At 37.9% G+C, this 26,189-nt stretch overlaps 1 protein-coding gene across 1 annotated transcript in view; it reads right to left on the reverse strand.

The window, feature by feature from the left end:
• Positions 1–4,896: 4,896 nt before the first annotated feature.
• The window catches only part of SLC1A3 (solute carrier family 1 member 3), a 68,221-nt gene continuing 46,928 nt past the window's right edge, over positions 4,897–26,189 (reverse strand). The window contains exons 4-10 of the mRNA XM_037372986.1: positions 25,200–25,404; positions 23,778–23,820; positions 14,788–15,083; positions 12,979–13,212; positions 10,244–10,438; positions 8,686–8,820; positions 4,897–7,451 (exon numbers count right to left, since the gene is read on the reverse strand). Of these exons, the coding sequence (XP_037228883.1) occupies positions 7,247–7,451; positions 8,686–8,820; positions 10,244–10,438; positions 12,979–13,212; positions 14,788–15,083; positions 23,778–23,820; positions 25,200–25,404 (1,313 nt within the window). The 3' untranslated portion in view covers positions 4,897–7,246. The remainder of the gene's footprint in view (positions 7,452–8,685; positions 8,821–10,243; positions 10,439–12,978; positions 13,213–14,787; positions 15,084–23,777; positions 23,821–25,199; positions 25,405–26,189) is intronic.

Consider the following 26,189-nt stretch of genomic DNA (forward strand, 5'->3'; position numbering starts at 1 on the left):
TGATGCATTTTTTGATAGTGGTGGAGTTTCATGGTGGTTTTGTTGTTGCTAAACTGTGTAAGTCCTCGTGCAGTTTGACAAAGACATTAATTGACAAGAATATTTGTCGATATTTGCTGGAGTAGCTTTGGAGGGATGTTATTCTGGTAGGATTCAGTATCACAGATGTAGGATTCAGTATTACAAATGTCAAATGTTCAAAATCATGAGTTGGGCCCCTTTAAGACTGACTTAAAAATAGTAATTTGGATCTCTTTTTCTTTACTTTCTGATCCTTTATGTCACACCATGTTTTTAGACAGAAGCAAGGACTGGAAATGTATTTGAAGACAGCATAAGCAAAATTCTCCTAATTCTGAGTCTAGGATTTTGCAATATAGTACTTTGTAAGTACTGCAAGAGCTGGCAGCACTTCTGTTTTGCAAAGGAAGAGCTCAGGCCCTGGCCTGATGCCACACAGCGTGTGCTTCATGCAAGCACGGAGCAGCTGCATAGCTGGTGGATGTGGCCTTGGAAGATCTCATCTGACTCGTCTGAATTCTGAAGCAGTTCAGAGCTTTTGAGGCAAATTGTTGGCCCATGGAGGGGGAAACCCAAGGAAGTGCAGTGCTCATGCTTTGTACTGAGGGGTCTGTAAGCTGCTGGCAGGTTAGAGCAGTTGAGTCAGGGAACTAGCCTGGTCTGGACTCCTCTAGAGTTCTAGGATCTAGAGAAAGGAAACTGAAAAAGTTTTGTATGTTCTTCTCTTCATCAGGCATACCAGATGCTGTTTGGCCACAGCTGACAGCTTGGATGATACTTTTTCAGTTAGGTGTTACTCAGGGGTACCTGTAGAAGGATTAACATTTGGCCTGACCCTCAAGTCCCTTCAAAATGCATTGTGTCAAAGTACTGTCTATATGTGTCAATAGGGACAAGGTACACATTCCAAGGGTACATATCTAGCATTTTTGTAGCACCTTGGGGGACATCAGATCATCAGATTGCTAAGAGAAAGCCCCGTCAAAGAGAAACAACTGGGGCTGGAAGAGATTAACAACTGCGTGTAACTCCCTGGTTTTAGCAATTCATGTTGATGCATTAGCCTATACACCGCCGTTCCCCCAGTATCCAAAAGGATGCTCTAGGAGCCGTGGCACATGTTTTCCGTGTCACACATTCTCGTCTTGCCTGAGAAATGCTCAGATGAAGCACAGGCATATGAGCACACACATGCAGGAATCGATGAAGGAATGAAGGTGTTCACACCTGAACTTCTTTAAAGCCACCTGGCAGGCAACAAGATGAATGACTGTATTCTTTATGTGAATAAATTGGATTATAATAATAGCATTCTGCAGCTGAAGCAAACTTTAAATGTTGTGCTCAACCTTTCATGAGAGGATTTAACTTAATTTTCTTAAAGGGAAAACGTTACTTCTTAACAACATGTGCCACACGATGGCAGCATAATCCAATGAGACGAAAATTTTGGCTGTCATGGCTGGGAAACATCGCAGTTTTTAGGAGACAAATGCTGTCTTACAAAGCCACAGTAGGTCTGAAAATGAAGCGCTGGCAGCATCTGAATAGCTCTTTTGCACTGCGGAGGCTAAGTGGCACAGTGGGTTAGTACCATAGCCTTTTTCTTCTGGAGACTCAGCCTTACATCCTGACTGAGCCTAGAAATGAAAGCACGTTGGGTGGTCTCATCTCAGTCCCCATTTGTGCATATCACAAAACCACCAGGCAATTTGGCATGGCCAGGAATTGCTGCCTGGGAGAGGAGCGGGATTCAAATAAGAGAGGAACTGCAGGTCACAAGCAAAGCGAACCACCAGATCTGTGAAGGGAGGTTTGTGTAGCACCTGCTCCAGCTGAAGGACAGTCACCGTCCGTAATCAGTACTAATTTTATTATGAATAAGTTTGCACTGTAGTTTATTCTCTCTGTGTGAACTCCAAGTCAGATCTTTATTTTATCCTTCTCCCTACTGCTGTTCATGGGAGTTTTGCCAGTGAGAGGAGCCAGCAAGCACCACGGGATTTGGCCTGTTTTTATGTACAATTATGTTGAACAAATTCATTTAGTTTTGTTTTGAAGAAAGGGTAATATAAATTCTTAAATACACCTCAAGTATCTGCAGCACAGGAGATAGTAGTGCAAAGGTACTGTGTACTAGGGGCAGATCTGCAGGGTCTGGGTGGTACACGAGACGTGACACAGGTGTCTCTCCTCCTCCGTTGCACAGGCTCCCCACAATCTTGATTTGTCTGGAAACAACCCTGGTACTAGGGCAATGCTATTGTCCCCATTTTATTGATTGGGAACTAAAACACAGAAAAGTTAAATCATGTCTATGTTTATGAAGCAGACCAAGAATACTAGTGAGACCTGAGCCTGGGTGTATGGAGACCTGCTGCTTCTTGGAGGAGAAGCTGTAAAAATGAAGAGTATAGCCAAGCGACCAAGTGGGATGGATGGAGAGAGGAATAGGGTACTGTGGAACATGAGAAACTGCTCGAGGCATTGAAATGAAACATGATGCAGGAAATGGATACAAGTTTAGGAGGAAAAATAATAGTAACAATAGAGGAAAAATATCAGGGAAGAGTTATTTTGTATCATTTTTTATCAAATATCCAGGAGTTTTAAAAAGCTTTTAGAAAGCCAACAGTATAATGAAGAAAAAAATATAAGCAAACAGGAAAAGCAGAAAAATGTGCAATGTCTGGAGAAAGGAAGTTGTAAAGAACAAAGAAAAAACATTAATACAAAAATATACTGCTAAAAATGCAGTTTGAAGCAAATACTTTTGAAGCTGTGCCAACTTCTGTAAATACAATTGCTTTAAAGTGAGGAGATACTATAGAGAAGTTGAAATATTTCATTTTGACATTTTCCTACAAAATGGTTCAATGGTTTTTTTTCTGAATTACAGTTCATTTTACAGCTGAGTTTGTTTTAATTTAAAATACAGTAAAAGGAATCCAGAAGTGAGATAGGATGTTTAGGATGTTTCAACAAGTGGAGAATGAAACATTTCATTATACCTGAAAGAGACTTTCTTTTTTTTTTTTTTTTTTTTTTTTAAAGCAATCAAAAAATTGTTTCATGGTGTCCTGGAAGAATATTGTCCCCAGTTTTTCAGTTCTCTCACTGAAGTGAAAAATCAATTATTTGTGCAGCCCTAGTTGTGTAATGAGGCATGTTGAAGAAAAACTTTGGTTAGAGTTGCAAGTGCTCCTGTACTAAAATTTTGGAATTTTAGATATATCTGGGTATCTGAGAGACATCTGAGGAGCCAAGTGGGGGAAGAGGGGAAAGGAAGAAGCTCACCACGCAGGATTATATCATCTGACTGCAGCTTTCTTTGTTTGAAGGAATTTTGTTGCTTCACTGATGTTGCAATTCTGGGTTTTCAGTGTAGCGTGGAGGTGGACAAGTCCTTCTCCATCTTCTAAGAGTCTTTCCATCTAACTCCATCCTTCCAGGGTAAGCCATTCTCTTCAGAAAGATGACACTGAAGTCCAGGAACGGAGTGATCTATCAGTTCTTCTCAGATTTTTTACCCTGTTCTGGGAAATGGTTGATCACACTAAAAGCCTAAACAGATCACACACTGTTGATCACACCTAGCACACCACCGATCACATCAGAAGCCACTCTTCTGTACCATTTCCATTGTAGCATTATTAAACCAAGCATGTGTTATAGAGTTAGTTGAAAAAAATGCCCTAAATTTCTTAGGAGTTGCGACTGCATTGGAACACAAATGTCACTTTGCAAATTCAGTCCTTCAGAAGGGAAGACAGAAATACTTCCCTGTGCCAGTAGCTGATTACATGCATGGTCACTTTGCTTTATACTGGCCACACACCATTACAGACGCATAAATTCTTGCCCAAGGATGGCATGGCTGTTTTGTACCCTGATTTCCAAATGAAAACACTGCTGACAAATTATGGAATAACCAGAGATCTTTGTTCTGCATGGGGGTACAGAAGACTAAGCAAGGCCACTGTGCCAGTAATATCTCCAAGTGAGGCACTAACGCTCCTTATTTAGCTTTTCCCATCACCATAGTAATTCTAGAAACACAAAGATTGTTACCCGTATTGAGTAAATGACTGTGTAGATAACTAGAAAAAAACTGGGAAAAGCTATGCTTATGTAGTATAGAACACCATGTCTTCTCTGAAGTTTTTTTACAAAACTGGTTGCATTATATATTGTTTTCACTCAAAATGCTACAAACAAATTTCCTAGAGGTCATTGTCCAGTGGCTTGTCATTGTATGTTCAGGAAAGCAGGATTTCTCCCTGCTGCCGCCATCTGCTCCAACCAACACAACTTTCCAGATGCAAGTGGTTCAGCTTGTGTTTTATATACCTTCCCAGCCCTTCTGACAAGACATTCCCTTTCATTAGATGATAACTGCTAGCTGACGTTGTTGGCAAATGAACTCTGACCCCATCACAAACCACTTCTATGAGAAAAGCAGGGGATTGTCTAGGCTGGCTGTAATGTTATGACTGTCTAATACCCCGGTCAATGGGTGTTTTCCACCACCTAATTATACATCCCAAATGAACTGGCAGCTTTGCAGTAGCTGAATCATTGAAAATGTAAATACTTATTTTTTAATGTGTTTTGCAGATATCAATATGAATTTATATAATTTAATTTGAACAGGATAAACATTGGTTCTTTTAATTTTTAATGTTCTTCCCTGTCCCCTTCTACTTGTTTATTTTTGTTCATGAAACCGTAAGCAGAGGTTTGAAGTGAGGAAGCCTTGCTATATCAAAGCCCTGCAGTTCCTGAAATGCCATATTATAAGTTTGTGAACTCTGAGTTTGTGTGAAGCTTCTGTTATAGACCCTTTGAAAGAAACTTTAAATCAGAAAAAAGCAGTAATGTAAAACTATTTTTATTGAAAATACATCTACAAAGTAATGTTTCACAATCCACTCTGGATGCATACAATGCAGTACCAGTGAGGGATGGGGAAGGGAATCTTTCTATAATACCTGATTTTTGTAAGAACAAAGTTAGTATAAAAAAAGATCACATTCTTTGTGACACAATTCATTTTTCTCAGCTGATGTCATAGAAAGACAGCCATTTACATTGTCTTTGCAATGTATTTCCAAACAGAATCTTAACAAAAAATTAAATTGTTATGCCATAAATTCTACAGTTAATGTTTATACACACATTCTGAATACAGTATCTATATAAAAATATCTCTAAATACATATCAGAAAATGCCTGTCTGTATCCTAGATTGGCATTTTGTTAGAAAAACCCCCAAACCACATTTGTTTTCTTTTAGAGACCTGTTTAGAGCTTTGTTGGTTTGATTGCTCAATGCTCTGTGTTAAACCCTGCACACTTCATTCACTGGAGAGTTCCTGCTCATACAGTCTGGGTTACCCAGCTGGAGGAGATGGGCAGGAGTTTTCAGTCCTAAAAGAAGTCTTGCCTGGGAAAAGATTTGCCTTCACCCAGCATGCTAACATTTTCACTACAGTTACTTGGACACAGTATTTATGTTCTTTTAGTGACAGAAACAACATATTGAATGTTTTTTGAGAGGTAACTGGGGCATAGCAAGGGAATCCTTCATTTCCATCATCAGAATTTTTTGGTAGAGGGAGAGAGAAAGAAGAAAACTGAACATTTTAAGAAAAAAGATCACTCAACACTATCGTGCCTGTCGATTAGTATTTTTTCATTCCCCCAACTGTAACTGCATTATAAAACCTTCCACTTTAACCTTTATAATAATACAAGGCAAAAAGGAAAAACTACATAATTTATATTTCTAAAAAAGGGCTTCATCAGGGAATAATCTTGAAATTAACAAAAAATGCCACAAGATTACAAGTGCATTGTCTCCCTTTTTTCATTCTTTTCTTATCTTTTCCCTGAAAGAAACCTACAATATTGCGATTTAAAATCCTTTCTAATTAAAACTTCAACGTTTATTATAGTACTGACTATTTTGCAATTTATATATTTTTCCTAGTAAAAAGTAAAAAAGCACCCATTAGTTTTGCTTTCTAAAGGGTTATTTTTTCTTTTTGAGATGCTACTGATAAACACCAGGATTTCAAAATTTCACATTGACATAGGGAGCCTTCTTCAGATGGAAAAAAGTAAATCCAGCTAACAGCTCTGATAACTTATCAATGGGATGACCAAGCATTTGGGAGGTTTCCAATCAGAAAACCTCCTGTTGGTCTCAGGGGTTCAGATTTAGAATCCAGTCCCTTTAGGATCTGAGCATCTCACCCTTCTGCACCTTCTGCAGAAGGCTGGCACTGCCTTCTATTCCTATTATTGCTTATTAAGTAGATAACCAGTGTATCCAGAGTATGCTATAGGGTTTTTTTTTCCAAAATGAGATGAGATGTTTTCTGTCCCAGAGGTCCCAGCCTAGGACCTTGCTCTAAAGAACAGACACACAGATTGTTCAACTGAGTTGTGGTGTTGAAATTAAGGGGAAAAATCCAGACTGGAGGTACCTACATATATGTAAATGTTTGCAAGCCAGTGGGAGCTGACTAGGCTAAGTTTTTGTCAAGATCAGCTGAGGCTAATATGAAAAACTGTGTCTAGATAAAATAACTTTCTTAGAAATATTTCAACTCAGCCGATAAAAGAGCTCATCTAGGGTATATTTTTTATTTATATATCTTCCCTCTTTTTATCCTTTCGATTAATGTCCTTCTTTTTATTGTCTTGTTACTATTTTAACAATGATATAACACTAGAGAAAAAAATCAGATAAAAAAAGATCAGATAAAAAAAGCAAAAATCCTGTAAATTTACTTAGCTGGATGCAGTTACCAAGTTAGAAGTATTGCTTGTGTGTTTAGATGTTAGGAATTTTGCAACAAGTATTTAAAAAAATAAAACCGTTTCGGTCTCTGTTGTCTGTTTTTACTTTCCAGTTCATGTTAAAAAAAAGTTTCACAGGACTGAGTAACATATACACTGAATTTTGTTTTTATTCTATTGACAATCTCTCTTTTTTATCCCCAGTTAGCACATGTCTAGCAGGACCAGTGTTGTTGCCTGTCAATATTTTTAAGTGGGAAGTCAACATATAACACGATCACTGCTAATTAATTCTTTCCAGTGCTACTATAAAGGGAGAAATCAAGGAATAAATGAACTCTGTGATTTTAAGATACAAAAGGCTGGGAAAAGTGTGTATTTTCCACACTTGTAATGTTGGACTCATGCTTTCTCTACCCTACATCTTGGTTTCACTATCTACTGGCTTCTCACTCTCATTTTCTTGTGAGATCAGTTGGTATGGTTTCTTCATTTCATTCTCCTCTATCACAGAATTACCCATTTCAGCATCCCTGTTCTTCAGCTCATGCCGTGATAAATGTTCAACAATTCCTGCTCCAATGGAGTCTCCCAAGACATTGGTAGTGGTACGGAGACGATCCCTAAGGAGAAATAGTAAGTTAGCCTTGATTTCACTTGTTCAGGGAAACATGCAGACTAGATGTTAAAATGGCCTTTAAACAGCTACTAGATGATTCAGCTGTTTTATACATATTTCTTTCTCTGAACTGCTAATGCCATTATTTCTTCTACAGAGATTAACAAATACACTAGGATTTGGAGTCACAAACACGTTCATACTCTTGGCAACTTCACAGCAAGAAACAGCTGAGTGATGAAGATAACAAAGGGAGCATATGGCAGATGCTTCTTGGAGGCATTTTTGTACTTTGGTGGTTTGGGTTGGTATCCTATGAACATGTAAGCCAATGAGAATCTACCTTGTTAGGGTCATTTCTCTCCTTACCATGACCTATGGTCATTAATTTAGGGTGGAATAGTGCTGAAATAATGAAAATTAAACTACATCTCAGCCCTCTCAGAAGGCTTTGCCCAGAAGAGGTAGGAGGCAGATTGGCGGGGAGTGCCTGGCACTGTTACTTAGTAAGCGTCCACATATATAAGGCTGTCTGTGGGCATGTGACTAGACAATCGTTTGAAGACACTATGTTCTGATAACAACATGGGCAGCTTCTTGCAGGGATCACTTAGGAAAACAGAAGGGTAAAAGCTTCTAGAAACTATAACTGATAGGTGTTAGACGAAACAGAGGTCAGAGGAAACCTGCCTTTGATTTTCCCCATATACCTACAGGTGTCAGTTAGTTTTCCACAGACAGAGGAATGGAAAAACTGAGGGGCAATACATCTGATGGCTGGATAAAAGAATTAGACAACTGGTTTTCATTTCTCTGTCCATGGAGTGACATGTAAACCTTTCCTAGATTAGATAGTCAGCAGGGCTGCAAAGAACCGGGTTGGATCTGAACCAGCTCTGAGCCTGATTGATGGGAAGGTTTTCATTGCCATCCTACAAAAATAGAAGACTAAAGCAATTATTTGCTAATTTTGTACAGTGCATCTGAAATTTTTCTTAGTACTCTAAGGATTCAGATTTTTAAGTAACCCTTTTGCATGCAAGAGGAGTCATCATTAACACCCCTCACCATCTGCTCTAATGCCTTAACCACAAGAAATTGTGATTCTTTTTAATACTTCCTTCCAACTGTCTTCCACAGCAAAAGTACACTGCTGATTGCAGTATTGCCAGAATGTCCCTGGCTATTGTACTTCTAAACATGGTCTAAGCCTTTAGTGACTCCACAAAAATACTTACAAGAACCAGTCCACCGCAATGATAAGAGTGATATCATCTGTAGGCAAACCTACTGATGTAAGCACAATGACCATGGTGACCAGTCCAGCTTGAGGAATGCCTGCAGCCCCAATACTGGCAGCTGTAGCTGTGATGCTGTGCAGAGATGGGAAGAGCAATTAATTGCATTCCATAATAAACTCCCCTTATCACCTGGCAAACATTAAAAACAGATATGAAGCAAGAAAGCATTTGCTCAGGAGTACATAAAAAGATGATCCCTGTCCCTTACCTGAGCACTGCATAGCTGCAGGGGGGTATGGATCTTAACTCAAAATGTTTACACTAAACCTTTATCCAGAACCCTTGAAACAGGATTTTGTTAGGTGTAAATCCCCTACTAGATGCTAAGGGCTAGACAAAAGCATTATAGCTACATGCCCACACCCACTGAACAAACTCACTCCACAAGCTTGAACATGTTAAAAGAGAAGTTGAGGAGGTAATTTTGTCCTGGCAGATCTAATGCAAGAACTTTTGTTCTCTATCCATCTCACTGTAACTTCACACCAGATGAAGTATCTGTCCTCCAGCAGCTGGCGTTCTGCCATCAGAAAAGAGAAAGCTGCCAGAAACCCTGTCAAGATAGTAACTTGACAGAAATATTCACACCTGGTTTGAGAAGAATTTATTTTGTCAGGTGGTTTGGCAGGGAGTAGCTCTAGTACTAATGAACAAGGAACTATTGCCCTAGAGTGTGAAGACAGTTAGGCCTTCTGTTGATGAATATTGAATTACGCTGGTGGTTTTTATGGAGAGAAGCACTTCTGCTTGAAAATCTTCTACATTCCTGGTTCCACCGTATGTGTACCGTCAGTGTTCCAGAGTGATAAATACAAGTGTGTCTGTCCTGCAGTGTCCCTCTCTCTCCTTGCTGACATGTATTTCTTCTGCACATGTACCCATCACCCTTTCCTCTTGAACTGTTTGAGTAACATAGCAAAATTAATGCATATCAGTTATCATTGAGTGCTGTTTAGTGGGTTGTTTGCTGTTCTATTTCAAACATGAAGACTTGTGTGCTTGAAAACATACCTGTTTTCTCCACCTCTGTCTGTTGGTGTAATAAAAGATGCTAGTGCCCTTTACACAGCTTTCTCTGCTTGTACCCTGAAAACATCAGGACCAGTAAAACACTATCTCTCCTAGAATCAGCACTGCGATGTTCTTATGCTGCTGCTTTGTACATGTATCTGGTACTGATTGTAAGTCTGTAGCTACCAACAGCTGCATGAGCCTTTAAGAAAACTTAAAGGCCATTAAAAACTGTTCTTATTGACTCTACTAAGCGCAGTGATAGGTGTGTCATGTTACAGGTTTTTTTAAGGTTTACCTAATGGACAATACATGCTGGGGGGCATCTTCTGTGCAGAAGATGTGATTCATTACAGTTACTCATCTGCTGTTAGCAGTTCTTGTGTTTAGCACTAGATGGTTTCATTTAATCCCACATATAACAGCAAGAAGGAGTCAACACAAAGGTGCTGTTATTAGACGTAGGTAATAATGGCTTCTGTACCTGATTGTGATAATCTGCCCAAAGTTCAGATCAAAGTTGTTAACCTGTGCAATGAAAATTGCAGCCAAAGCCTCATATAAAGCAGTTCCATCCATATTGATTGTAGCACCAACTGGGAGTACAAATCTCGTAACTCGTTTGTCCACTCCGTTTATTTCTTCTAGACACTTAAATGTAACAGGTAGTGTTGCAGAACTGAAACAGAAAGAAAGAAGGTAATATATGATATAAATTCTACAAAGAGGGAATGAAAAGAGTGTCAGGCATTGTGATGACAAGAGAGATTGTTCTGTTTTTCTTAATTTTTATGTGATCTACCAGAATATTTTTTTTTAAACATGCAAAGGCTGAACTTAAAGACTTCTAATGACGGACATTCTCCTAATGCTCTTGGAAACTTTTTCTAGTGGTTAATTACTGCTACTCTCTATATAGTCCCTAGTCTGAATGTGTCTTAACTTCAGTATTTTGATATGAGATTCTTCTGCTAGGCAGAGGAATCTATTTAAAAATTCCTACTTCTCATTTTTTATGTTAGGATTCAGTCATCCCTAAACATTGTTTTCCTGAAGTTATACGAAATAAGCTATTCAGGTCTTCAGTAAACAGTAAGTTTTGGTTTTTTTTATTTGCTGGGCATTTTGTTGGACGGTTACATTACTTTACCACTTGTGGGTTAAGACCAATAGGCAGCTAAGCACCACACAGCCACTCGCTTACTTGCCCCCGCACCCTGAGTGGGACAGGCAAAGACAAAGAGAACAGTAAAAGGATAAAAACACAGAGGTTGAGATATATATAAAAAAAATATTAGTGCATCAAGGATAAGTGGAAGAATAGAGAAAGAAAACAAAGCAAAAGAAATGATGCAAAGGCAATTGCTCACCACCTCCCACAGGCAGACCAATGCCCAGCCAGTTTCTGAGTAAAAGATGGCTAGCCTCCCTAAAACCCCCTCTTTGACCTTTTTTATTGCTAAGCATGATGTATATGGCATAGAACATCTCTTTGTGTACTTTCGGTCATATGCCTGGTTGTGTGTCCTCCCAACCTATTGCGCACTCACTGTTGGGCAGACTGAGGAACAGGGGAGTCCCTAATTCTGTGCACTCACTGTTCAATAGCTAGAGCACCAGCCTGCAGTCAGTGTTGTCTTGGTCACAAATCTAAACCACAGCACCATATGAGCTGCTATGAAGACACTTAACTGTCCCAGCCAGGGTCTCTACACCACTTATTCTTGTTCCCCTGCTGCTAGATCCAAATAAGATATAAACTGTAATTCCATTTGAAGATGAATGCAACTGAACATTTGGGCTTCCTGTGCTACAGGAGTACCCAGTCGGCCCACGGGATGCCAAGATCCCTTTCAGAGGCACTGCCTCAGGAGGAAGGATAAGGTGGCTGCCTCTAGGAGCTGCCTGGGCTTGCTCTTCTTAAGGATATATCTCTGTATCTGATCACACCAAGGTAAAGAGGTTTTTCAAGACCCAGCAATTCAGATTATCTCAGTGACCTCTTCATTCTTAGCTACTTATAAAATGTAAAGTAAAAAAGAACTGTGGAGGATTGTGCTAGAAAAAAACTCTTTTCTGATGGTCAAGCTACAGTTGAACTTTAAGCAATTTTTAAATCCACTTGTAGTATATTATGCTCTTTTGCATTAAACCAGGTTCTTGCTGAGAATCTCGAGCACACCAAGTGCAATGTCTTACAGAAGCTGGAACACATCCTTTTAACACTGTTACTGTTACCCACCGAAGTTGTAGTTTTGTTTTATTTTCTCTTAAACCATGTTGACTGACATTAGTTTTATTAAATCCTTTTAAAAACCATTGCTAATCAAATTCTCTTTTAGGTGTTTCACAGATTTGCAAGGATTGATATCAATATGTCAAATGTGAAATTAATAATTATCTCTCTCTACCAATTAATGTACTGTCATGATTTTCTTAAGTCCTCAGGAGCTTTTTCAATGGTAGAAAACTTAACCAGATTCTACATCAATGCTCACAATAGCTTCTTATCCAGATCTTCGAAGTAATTCCCAACACCAGGGACTTGTATTCAGTAATATAGAATACCTGACCTAGAACATCTGACTTCATGAGACAGTTTTAAAATCTATTAAAATGAAAGGTGTTTTATGAAAGGTCATATGGTATAGAAATGTATATTTTATTACAATAATGTTTCCTGTCACCATAGATGCAAACAGTTTTTTTTATTCACATGACATGCCTATGACTGCCATCAAAAAAGAGCCAAAGTGGCATTTCTGTTGCAGGTTGTGTATCAATCACTGGCTACCAGGATTTTGAGCACAGAATGTCAGCTGCAACTAAGGGCTGTCAAGCTCACTCAGAACCCCCACTGAACTTTGTTGTTTTCTGATCCATTTTGCCATGCATGTCCTTTGCCAGCTGCATCCTTTACCAGCAAGCCACTACAAACTGCTTAAAAATCTCAAACACTGAGGCTAATCAAAATCACAAGTGTTCCAGCCATTCAGTCAGCATCAGCAAACAGGCTCATTTAATCTCTGTTCAGGGATTCTTATAGAAAATAGAGTTCAAGTCAACATAATAATTATCTCTATCGGAGAGCAGCAGGTCTGAAATAAAGTGTCCAAGTGAATACTTGAATACAGAGCTAACCAACTACATTAGGCATCTTTTTTTCCTCAAACCAGTAATATTATAAAAACAGTATGGCCTTAAGATACTGTATTATACCTTGAAGATGTTCCCAGAGCTGTGACTAATGCCTGGATTAAGCCTCCAATAAATACCCAAGGGTTCTTACGGGTGATCAGGAAGTAGAGAAGAGGTAGGACAATGACAGCATGAATTAGCAAACCAATGATAACTGTTACAGTGTACATGGCCAGCTGACCACCGATCACACCCATATCTTCCATCTCAACAATTTTTCCAGCAATCAAAAAGAGGATTCCAAGTGGAGCATACCTGAAAATAAGAAATCAAATCAGTATTGTACTGAAGAAAACAGAAATTCACTCCTCCATTCATACCTTTTGTGTTTATACACATGCACGACTGTAGGATTTCACTGTAGAGGTGACTATTAAAAAGCAGTTCAACAGTTTAACTCTTTAATTCTTAACTGTTCAACCTGGATTAAACCACAGCAGCAAATGTTTCTGATAGGCTCCATTGGATTCAGGATCTGGTAAGGGTTTCAAGATGTACAGCATGCCTTTCAGACATGTAGGTAGATGAGCTACCTTTGGAATTCAGGTGACATTCAGAAGCTAATTTGGCCAATTCTGTTATAATTCTGTATGTATGCAGGAAGGCTCAGCTGACATAGTTGTAGACTATACAAGTGCTCAGTTCTATCATCTCACCAGTGCTGCTTCCCATGCTGTTGGAAAGGAATGCACAGGGAGCACTGGATAGATACTTTAGCAAGAAGCCACCATTTACAAAGGTTAGCTGCACTGTGGGGCGGCCACAAGGGTGGTGTGATCTGCTTTTTCCTATTGGTGAGCACAGCTACAGATGAAGAAACGGCTATCACTGAGCATAAACTAACATAATTCTGCTGCATCTGGGCTTTTGGTACTGCCTTATTTTTATAAATGTCCACTTGCTTTTTCACACTAAGTTACCATAGAATAAAATTTATCCAGAATATCTCAATTGCACTTTAAGCCATCAAATCCATGTAGAAATTTCTCAGATGTAACAATTATAATTCACTGCTTTATCATCTTAATCATGCTTGTAAAGAAGGAGGAAAGATTTTGGTTTCGTATAGATGCTTCCAGAAGGAATAGAATTATTGGAAAAATACTGTTAGTTTTGTATCTGCTATTGCAATGTATCTGTGTGTGCTCTTGGGTATGCTTTTAGACTTGATTTGTTTGTTTGTTTTCTGCAGTAAAGGAGGGAACGAGACATAATTTCCTAATTACCCTTCTACCTGACAAATAACAAATCTTCGTTGTTGAAAAGACTTCCTACCTAACGTTTCAGTGAAAAGGTATTGGATTTATTTATCTATTGAATACAATAAAGAAAGTAGGGAAATTATGTGTATGTGTAAGCAGTGCAGCTACAATGCAAGGATGTGTGTATATGCTATGCAACTGCAGGAACCAGTTTGGTTGGAAACTAACAATAACAAGGTCTTGCTGCATAGAAATAAGATCATGGCAGAGGTTTGTCTGTTTCCTTTAGTGAAGGCAGATTAGGATATAAGGAAACTTTGATAGCATACTGTTGTGATTGCTATCTTTATGAAGACATAGAATGGCTCTGTATGTTTAACAAGGTCTGCCACAGACCCTGATTTTTCTCATGTCAAAAGCTAAACACACTGAAAGAGTAGGTGTGTTCAGGCAGATTATTGACATACAGAATTACAGTTCTTGTGTTGGTTTATGAAAAAAAGCTACAAGGTAGTTAAGAACCTATTGTCTGACTTCCTGCCAAACAGACTCTTGCTATCCGATACCTGACTGTGATGAAAAAATATTGTTAGTACCTTAAGACGGATTTTATCAAAGGGGCACTTACCACATGATTAGAGCTACCAATCGCATGATAGCCTCATTGAGGCTATCAAAGAAGTCTTTTAATGCCTGACCTTGCTCCTTCATGCTTCCGATCACCAGGCCAAAGCTTATTGAGAAGACCACCAAGCCAAGGGCATTCACTCCATTTACAGAACCTGGAACGGGAACTATTTCCTCTTTCATCTGGGTGAGGGTTTCCATTGCTTCTGACACATTGCTTATTATGGAAGCCACTGTGGATGTGTCATTGGATGGAATACCTACTTTAAACATTCTCTTTTCATAGTTAGTTTTGAACTGTTAAAACAAAAATAAAGATAGGAATTCTGTGAATTACAGCAAACAAAGGTAAAAATCACACATTAAATTATTAATTATTATTGCAGGACCTTTTAATTCTTTGTGTAGTATTTGTTGGTAAAACGTCTTGTGATAAAAACCTGGCTTTCCTGAAAGCAACAAAAATGTATATGAACTTCAAGAGCTAAGTCTTTTACCTCTAGCTTCCAGAATTCATTTTCTCATAAATATGTCAAAATCAAAGATGCGTATTTGTCATTCTCATGAGTTTTGTGACAAAACTTTTGATTATTAGTTTGCATTGTTATAAATTGCCATTTTTCCTACCAATATATTTCCAACTGTTAAATAAAGAGGTCTCTTTTGGCTAGTGAAAATACTTTCATGAGCTCTGGAATTTCTTTCCTTTTTCATCTCCTTGAATTAGAAAAAATTAGACTGAAAGTATCTTAAATGTATCATTCTTCTTTTCTCCTTTGCAATGGCAAAAGCCGTTAGTTTTCTATGCTTTGCCATAGCAAATCACTGCTTTTCTTAATTAAGAAAAGAGTGCTACCTTAAACAGTTCCCTTATGGAATGGGCAAATCAATTTAAAAATCTCAATATGCCCCTAAATGTCTGCTTTGAAAACCCATCTTTCACCACCTAATGCTTTTCCAAAGAGAAATGTGCATTCTGAATATTTTGTCTGGGCTTAAAAAGCCCTGCAGCCCTGTCCTGATTAAATTCTCTTGAACACAAAGAATACTAATTATCACCAGTAAAATATTTGTAATATATCTCAGGATGCTAGATACTCTACTAAAGCAATGGGATGCTGGTGTCAAGGTTATTCAGGAACTTTGAATTTTTATTCCTTTAGGCCTGCCAACGAAAGACAAACATTAAATCTAGGAGCTGTAGTATTATCAGTAGTTATCTGGAGAATGTTTTGCACTTCAAAAGTATTTGAGTGAAATAGAGTACTTCTGACTAAGATGGGAAACTTAAATATCAGCATCTCTCAAAACTGACCTAATTTTCTGATATTCCCCACACATGAATAGTTGTATGCACTCCTTTCACATATTTGCTGTATCCCCCTGAAGGCTTTAAGTCTTTCAGAATTTCAAATCTAACTTGCTTACAGGAGAGTTATGGAAAGTTTCAGATTAAGATGTATCAGAACAAATCTCCATGGAGGCCAAATGCTCTTGAACTTTAAGTGAAATCTGCTGAAATGTTTCAAGATTTGGGCTCTGGTGAGAGGAGACAGCTGAGCTGTTCGAACAGTTGGCTGACACAGAAAAGCCCAGTTCCACTCCCATCCAACCTGTGATAATTTCCCATTGGTGTCAGTTCTAGTTGGATCTCTCAATGACCAATTCTACTTTTTAAAATGGCAGAAAATTACCAAGCAAAAAAAATCAGCCATTTTTGGGTAAAGGCTATGGAGGTGAAGTAGCTCACTGACTGATGAATGCAAGGGAGGGCAAAACATTGAGACTGGAACTACAGAGCCAGGGAAGGAGGGATGCAGTTACCTCTTTAAGTGACAGAGAAATATTAGAGTGGAAATGGAAATTTTCTAGAAGTTCTCACTACGTTGTTTTTAATTCAGTCCTGACAGGAATGTTAAATTATTGCCTAAGGCTGTATATTAAACACTTCTATTTTTTTTTCTTTTAAATCTGTATAGGTATGACAATTGTGTTATATGTATATCTTTGTTACTGTTTTTCAGTAGAAAAAAAAATTGGGAAAATTTCCTTAATGCAAATATCTGAAGGGTGCAATTATGCCAGACTTGTGGGCATACAGATTAGACAAACATAAAAAATCAAGCTGTTTAATGAGGATTGGAATTAAAGCCTAATTTCCTAATGAATTTTCTATTAATTTCCTACTTCCACTAGCACTTCGTAACTGACTTTGTCCTGATTCTCCTCTGTTACCCTCAGGTCCTTCTCTCATTCTGTTTGAGTAGGTCGAAAGCGACATGTGATACGGCTGTTAGACGGCATTAGATGTGTGCTGCCTCGCTGCTGCCTGTTGGAACAGGCCACGAGTGGGGTCATAAACTGCTTTCCTTTCAGTGGCAGCACAGCCACGGTTTGTCTGAAAATCACCCCCCTCATGTCAGATTAGGTTGGAATTGGCCACTGGGCTCAAAAACAAAGACAGGACTGGGAAGAATTTGGGTAGCTACAGGGGAGAAAGCACAATCACATCAAGTTTCTTACCTTTAAAAACTCCATCTAGAAATTATTTTAGCTTGTAATATTCATATTCTTTCCTTTTTTGGTGCTAATTCTGGAATGCTGTCCCGGCACGAATATGCTTTTAATTCTTTATTAGTTAAACCTCTTTAGGGTTATAGTATAGATTTTAGGACCTCACTTAGCAAAGTCCATTTCCATTTTGGCTACTAGGCTGGTATAGAGAGATGTAGATACTACCTGTTGAGTCACCCTGCTGGTCAGACTTAAGTATTCAGAAATGTTACTAGGGAGTATCATAGTCTTTCTAGACACCCCCCCCCCCGCCCCACCCTGTGGAGCAGTGGAGAAACAGTTTATTTAGAGTGAGATTCAGAATGAGAATCAGAGCAACAGGAATAGGAGCAATCATTTGCTCTGGGACAGTCACTGGAGATAGCCTTTCTTTCATCATTGCTACATGAGGTTAAGGATAACTCTGTGGATGTATCTGCCTTCTTATGCCCAAAGTTGTCTGTCAAAGGTCATGAGAAGATTCCTGGTGAAGCAAAAGAAATTAAAGAAAACCAAATACATGAAATGCAAAGGGGATGTCTATTGAGGAAAAAGTGCAGGTTGAGCTTTATTCTCATTAGTGCTTTTTCAGATGACACTAAAGGCAAAATACAGGATTGCTTGACAACACAAAACAAATATTCTGTGTGTGGAATGGTGAAAAAGCCAACTGTTTATAAGAAGTGACAGGTTGAAAGACCACCTTCAAGGTGACAAAAAATGTCAAAGGTTTTGAAATAGATAATAGAAATAGGTAATAGTGGAGTTAACTATTACTGCTCTGCAGAGGAACTGTTGATAAGAGATCAGTTTGTGAGCTTTTATGAGATCCCTACTTTCAGGCAGATCTTTGTCTTCATGGGAATCAGTTATCAGCTGTTCACATAGCTTGAAATGACATTTTAATGTCACACTGTGATTCTGCTAATCCTTGTTCTTTTGCAACAGTAAGTAATGTCAGAAATTAGACAAATTAAAACTGCTCATATGATAGATCGTAGGCTTAAGGGTCTCAGAAGAGCTGCTTATGTTTTACTGGAAGTCCACACACCTACACTGATAATCTGTGATGGGCTAGACAACATCACTGAAATCCTGTCTTTCTGAGGATGGTTGGTGCATTTTGTCTCCAGGCAGAGTTATTTTTGCCTGGTAAGATATTAGATGCAAAATACTCTTAATTTTTCCTTAATTTCATGTATAGAGAACAAAAGAGGAACAAGGTAAATATTATTTAGAATGTATTTGAACAATCTATTTTTTCTGCAGTAAAATATAAAAATAATGGCATTTCTGAATTTTTTTACAAGACACAGTGCTAATGAACAACTCAAAAATGAATTTTAATTAAGTTAGCTCATTATGAAATAGACAAAGTAATTACATTGTTGCATAATATAATGAATTAGTTGTTTACATTTCTATTATAATTTTGTTTTCGTTAGTGGTACAAGATACCCACAGTCATTTGACTTGAATATATCACATGACTTTTTAAGAAGCAACATTATAACACGGTAGTAGCACATTCCACTGCTTAACTTGGAGACAAAGTAATTGTATGGGTAACTGCTCTGAAAACTAGTAATTTAAGTCAGTGCTCTGAGATAGTGTAATCAGCACTGTTTGTGCTAAGTCTGTGTGATGGTGTAGTCTTTAGTGAATGGTGATATTAAAAGCAACAAGTTTGGTTAAATGCAAGCCTGAAAAAAATGAAAAGAAATTAAAATAAGGCAGTGATTTCCCATCTTCCTAATTAATTTTTTTTCTTTTCCATATAGACATGTCTGAAAATGTTCTTAATTGTCTGCGGAAGACCTGATGACACAGGTCAAAATATATCTTAACTAGCCAAAATTATCATGAGGATTAGACAGCATATATTAATTAATATTCACGTCTGGATGTGTGATCAACACTTCCAGTCCCCTTGATAAGGATGAGTTCAGGAAAGAATATTTAATTCAAAATATCTCAAAAGAAGTGCAAGTATCAGATGCACCTTTCCAGTTCTTTAAACTTCAGCCGGCATCAAATTCCACTTATTCACAGTAGAATGACCCTTCCCAAATTGTCAGACTGATTCTGTTTCTCTTGTCCCAAGCTCACTTGTATTTCTTTGACTTTTGATATATTCCCAGAGCACAACACAAAGAACAAGCCGTTAAAAAAGCAGATTAACAAGCAGACTGTTTATGACTGCTTAGCTCTAGGCTAGATAGCATATTTTAGTTTAGCAAAGAAAAAAATGAGGAGATAATGACCAGAGCTGAAGGATATAACCAAAGATTTTTTGAGATATCCCTAAACTGGGAGTGAATATAGTGGTATAGAGAAAATTTTGAACAAAGTAACCTAGTTTTAAGTAAGTGTGGAATATTTATCTGCAGTCAGCCTTTTGAGATTCTCGACATCCTGATAAAAACCACAGAAGCCCCCAAATGATCAGTGCATAGTGAAAGCAGCAACATATGTCATATGAAAAGAACGAGCATCAAAAAGTGTGCTGTTTGGATCAATGATCTGCTGTTTCCAGCAATTCCTATCTGCCACTGATATATTTGGAGGAGATCCTGATAGAGACAGGGTGCCAACAGGACTTTGATCTTTCACAGGGACAGTGGGAGTGATGAGTGAAGAGCAGAGTGAAACTAAAGCCCAACTTTTCCCAGATTATTGTTCATGACTTGACCTGCTAGGCAAGGTAACTCTTTGTCCCTTTAGACTTTCCTGACCCATGGGGCTGAATGCCACCAGATAAACTTGAAATGGTTCTGCTCCCTCAGCTGAAAGGTTTGATTGAAAGGATTTCTTTAGCTTTTCTGTGGGCTCTTTCTCTCCTACAGGGACTCCTCCTGGCTTCTGGGCCCCACAATGGGTTGCCTTTTTTTTGAGAGGAAGGAGCATTTTGTTCCACCACTCTTCTTGTTCCTAGGGAATAAAATGTGCAAAGAAGGAAGAGAAGAAGAAGCAAGAGGAAGAAGCTTTGCCTCATAGACTTGCTGGGAAAAACGAACAAGAAAAGGAATCCAAAGGATCAGGAGACTGAATGAGGAACAGTAGAAAATTTAGGAAGAGCCTTCCTAAATAAGTCCTTGGGTCCAATCTTCCTTCATGACTCTTCTCCCAGCAGCAATCCTGTAAAAGCTTTCCCAGCTCCATCTAGAAGCCCTCCTCATGTTGGTTACCCTCTCCATATAGCTCCATTTCATTTTGCATGAAAGCAATTCCATATCCAGAAAGCTAGTTTTACCTTGCTGAAATGAATTATGCAAAGGAAAGTACAAATTTCCATGCTTTGGTGTTACAAAAGTTGAGTGATGGTTGACCTTTTGAGGTTAAAAACTTGGGAAATTATAGTTGGTCCTGTGTGGAGCTGCTTTGGTGTTTTGATGCTTGCTATTGATGGGGAAGTAACAGGTTCAAAACCCGCTGTGGGTACCAACACAGTCATTAGGGGACCTGTCTGCTGGCTGTGGTGAGAAAGAAACAAGAACCTTCCAGTGGGTTTCAGTGCAGGTCTGTCAGGAAAGAAACCTGCCTAGGGATGCTACAAGACAGATATGTGCACCTTAAATATCAAAAGATGTGATTTGAATGTGTAATGTATATGCCAGTGATGGTTTCCAGGTGTGCAAAGCTGTGTGGGGGTCAGTATTACACCCTTCAGTGTGTGACTATGAGTGTTTTGTGTTTTGGCCAGCAAACAGTGTTACAGAACCAGATCAGTGCCAGATGGATCATCCATCTTCATAAATCTTCTAAGAAACATATGAAAAACCTGATGTGAACTTTTGAAAATAAAGTTATGGAGTTAGATGGACAAAGTCATCTGGATACCTATGAATCTTACATATACTTGTTTCTCCTGTCTGCTACAATAAAATAACTTATACCTAAAAATCTAGATTTTGGTACCTGATTCAAAAGGTAATAGTATCAGTATGACAGATTCAAAATCCTGGTGCTTCAGTAAGCATAGCTGCTGCTGAAAGTGAGAAAAAACTTTCACTGAACATTTCCATTTTTTGGAACCATTTTTTGGAAATCCCTTTAAGCTGTAAAGCACATGAGAAATACAATATACTTAGTGTAAACAGAATCTGCAGGAGATCTTTGATTAAGAACATAGATTTAGGACTGCCAGTCACAGAGTCAAGTTTCCTGTTGCTGTAGGATATTTTATTGAAAGAATTCTTCAAGCTGTATCTTAAAACTGATGAGGTAGTTTGCTACCACAACTCCTAACTGCAGATTTTTCCAGGACCTCATGTAGGTAATGAAGATTAAAACCTTTACTAATTCCCACTTTAAATTCAGTCATAGTGATACCCACTTCTTACTGTATAAACGTTTCTCTTCATCTTATACAGCTCTGTTCCCACTTTGGTTTCTGTACCCGAATACTTTTAAATCAAGCTTCTTTTTGCTTTGTATGCTGTGTTCTTTTGATAATACCAGCAACTCCTGTCTCCATTGTAATTTTGCATGAATGTTACTGTGTAATGAGCTGAACATACTCAGTATTCCAGCCACATTCCTCTGGCTTTGTTTCTTTTGTTGTAGTTATGTCACCTAATATATCCTAGAGCTGAATTTGAAGGGGTTTAAATTTTGTTTTTCTTTCCATTGATGGCTTCCCATTTCAAAGCAGGAATTACTGTTTATTTCTAAATGTTTTATTCACATGTGATGAAGAGCTATGAGGAGATAACCATAAGATAACCATCTTATGGCCATATCATTCATAAAAGTACCAATTAAGGTACACTCATTCTTTCAGTCCTTCTATTGCTATCTCTACAAATTTACAGTTCTTACAGTAATCTTATCCCCTGCTCAACTATTTCACTTCCCTCATATTAAACCCTTTGTTTTACGGAAGTCCAAAGAGATTTGATCATTGTGCTTCCGTGGTACACACACACCAAAAAACGGAACCCACAAAGCCCCACAAAACCGCCAAACCAAGCAAGAGAAATCTTCTGGAAGAAAGGTGGAAGAATATTCTGGTACTATCTAGGTTTCAGAAACCCATGTTATTCTTCACCTTGTTGGTTCTTTTGTTGTGGGTTTTTGTTTTTTTTTTTTTAATGTGTTTTTCATTTTTATTTGTTATGAAGCCTTTACTCTTTCCTTCAAGGTACTTACATCCTTCAGTACAACTGAACTCAAGCTAATATGTTACTAACCACTTAAATAAATTCCCAAATCTTGTTGAAATTGCAATTTGAAAGGCACTATGATTGCTTTCACCAGTTACAGATAATAACTTCCCAATTTGAGACATTTATTAAAAAAACTTGTGGCCAGATCTGTAACTTTATGCCCTAATTCTTTCATTATTTTGAGATATAGATTGTGTAATTCCCTGACTTCATTACATTATATTCTTTGACTTTTGTTTCTGGTTTAGATACAGACTTTTGTATTTCCATACTGTTATTCTGTGTCCCTGTCCTAAGTTCATCATCATACTTACTGAAAACAGAGGCACAGCATTTGTTGATTTTGGATCTGGGTGTAGTTTATCTTTAATGTTGACCAAATCTTTAATCTAGAAAGCCACAGTTTTTATTACTCTCTATTTATATAACTAAAGAAAATGTTACTGTTTCTTTTCAATTCTTCCACAAGACACAACTCAGCTGCACTTTGGTTAAGTTTCTACTTTATTCTCTGGCTTCTTGACCTCCATATTTCAGCCTTTTTTTTATTTTATCGCTGCAGCAATAACTGGTAAAGAATATCAGTTCAAGACTGTCTGTAGAGTCAATATGAAGCAATTAGATTATGGAAATACATATTATAGGTTTCATTGAATCTATAATGTTCTCCTTTTAAAAAAAGAATGTAACTAGTTACTATTATTTTCTCCATAGAACAGTTAAGGTTAAGACTAGGCTAATGATAGAGGAGTTTGGGAAGCAAAATAGAAGAGCATTCCTATGTACCCCTACCATAGGTCACAGAAAGTCCTCTAGTTTGATTATTTATTGATGCCCACAAAATCATTTCCTCTGTTTCAAACCTATGCATGTTTTGAGCATGACATTCCTGAACATCCTCCAGCCTTTGTGCAGATGAGGCGTATCTCAGTATATCTCCATTTAACATAATACTGGTTGTGAAAAGTAAATTCTGTATTGACTTGAATGAAGCTTCCTGTAGACTTATGAATTTGACATTTTGAAAACCTCTTTTGTTTATTTGCTGTGCCAGGTGTGTTTTCTTCACTTTTTGTAGCACATACCGAGACAATATGATTGAAAGGAAAGCACAGATTTGGCTGGTTTAATTTGAGGGGCTTTTGACAGTTGGCAGCATACATAAGATTTGTTACTGCTGTAAGTACGTGATATTCCTAAAAAAAAATGCTATTTCATTTCAGTTTCTTACTTTGTTATGATCTGGTTGGAAATAACAAAAAATTTTTACCTGTTTAAAGCAAGCTTCCACCAGATTTGGAGGGAACATGTTTCTGTGAAAAAGAAACAAAATAACATGAGATGTAATCAGACTGTAGTGATATCCCAAGTAGGGGCACAGCTAATAAAAGAATTGACCAGCTCATTTTCAAAGGAATCCTAAGACAAATATGTAATTATGTATACAGTGAGTAGAGCTTTGCATATAGCATTGGCCTGGTTAGTGGGTTGGATAGATCCTAGCAATTGCAATCTGTGTATCCAATATTGTATAGAGATCCGATTATGGAGCAGAATATTAGCTAAGTTACCAAATGAACAAAGCTCTGTGGGTCAGTGTTGACTTTTAGTTTTGTATTTATTGATGCTTTCTGAATCCAGATTAATAAAAAGGTTATCAATATTTAATGTATTTCTACTTCTCAGTTTCTGCAGGCATGTAGCTTAGTACAACATGACACTTATCACTCAATTTAGAGTCTTGTCATGATTAAGAGATAAACGTTTCTGAACTCTGAGTATTCTTTAATAATAACACATAGACATATAATTATATATGTCTCTCTATATTTGTTACAGATGGGGGTTTGTTTCTTTGCTTTCCAAAATGGTGACATTTCTGAGGGAATTAGAAGCAGCCTAACTGAATAAATCTTGAGGAATCTGAGTGCAAACCTCTTCATGGGTCTTTCTGAAGTCCCCCTTCCTGGCAGCATGACTCTTGGAGGCCTTTCTCCATGTCTCTGGTTTCTCCAAATGGGTTAGTGGAACACAAAATTTTGGTGGCTTTACCTGTGGAAAAGCTCCCGAGTTCAAAACCTCAGCTTCCCTACTCCCTGGAATACATCTGTGACATATTAGCTCTATAAAAGAGGCATTGCAGAGTCTCTGAGCAAGGAGAAAACAAGATTTTATATCTGTGCCCCTCTATTTCAAGCATTTTACTTGCCTGTTCCTTGGATTTATTTCCCATCCATACAATTTAACACGTTGAGTAGATGCACCCAGATTGGTAGCTACAATTCAAAATTAAGATGAATAGCTAAATCAGGAATTCAAGTGAAGTAAGAAAACTGTAAAAGGTTGGAAGTAAAGGAAAGCAGAGGATTTTGGTAATAAGGACTGTGCTTTGGAAGGAGGGGAGAAGACCCATGCAGATAGCAGAAGAGAAGTCTTTCTTTTGTGTATGAAAGAAAGAATCTTTCTTTGAATATTAAAAGTAGTTTCTTCCCTTGCAAGAGCTTGATTGGAAAACAAATGCATGTATTCTTTTGTAGTGTTATAGTGTTTAGAGATATTGGTATCACATAGTTGAAAGAAATTTAGCTAGTTTATGCAGTCGCTGTCTAAAATTTCTACTTTGTTTTCACGTGAATCTAAATATTATTGTTGTTGCTATTGGTACAGAAAATGTGCAATGTCATAGCCATACCTGATTAAATCAAGAAAGGCATCTGCTGCTGTCACTTGCACAATTTTGCCTTCTCTGTGCATGTTTTCTTTAGTACCTTTCCCAGGGTGGATGATGACCACAATGATTATACCAATCAGTACAGCAATGATGGTAGTACTCATGTAGTAGACTACTGCTCGGATTCCCATCTTCCCTGATGCTTTACTATCCAGGGCAGCAATTCCTAGTAAATTTAAGCACAAGGATATTCACCTCATACAGTTGTGAGTAAAGAGTGTAAACTCAGCATGATGAAAACAGTTTTGTGGGAAGAGTTTTGATGACTAGTACATTTAAAGCTACCCAAGGTAAGTTGGCCCTCTTTTGCAGCTCATACTGCCGCTGTTTTCCCATCCCGCCCCTAATGCTTGTTATAATTTTCTATTAGAAGACTTACAGCTTTCTGCGCTTTGTTAACACTTCGTTAAAAGCAGGAATTATTGGTCTGATGCAGCGTGGCACTGTCCATATTCCAGTGAGCCAATTCATGGTTTTTGATTAGCATAGTTAGCATAGTCTGAAAAATGTGCCTTAGAAATGTGCTGCAGCTAATTTGTAATAGTAAGAAAGAAAACACAGTACTCTCAGGTAATGTTGATAATATTTACTTGATATTGTTGATAATATTTAGTTCATGTGTATGAAGTTTTCTTCATACCCTAATGGAATGACCTCAGTTTGCCTCTGTTCCAAGCCATGGGAGTTTAAAACAGATTAAATGCTGTTAGCTTGTTTCAGAAAATCCTTACTATTGTATGAATAAGCATTTAGAGTCTTTTGTAAGCTTTGCAAAACCTGCGACATTAATCCTAATTCTTGGCTTGTCTTAATGCATCTGATCTAATGTGAATACTGGGGTGCTCACAATGGCATCTGCTAAAGTGTTCGTTTGTGAGATTGCACCAGGAGGGCTGCGATGTGTTTTTAAAATGAAGGTGCAGTTCTGCCAGGGAAATCTCTGAGTCTCTG

Source organism: Falco rusticolus, chromosome Z (genome assembly GCF_015220075.1).
Source record: "Falco rusticolus isolate bFalRus1 chromosome Z, bFalRus1.pri, whole genome shotgun sequence".
In the NCBI taxonomy this organism is placed as follows: domain Eukaryota; kingdom Metazoa; phylum Chordata; class Aves; order Falconiformes; family Falconidae; genus Falco; species Falco rusticolus.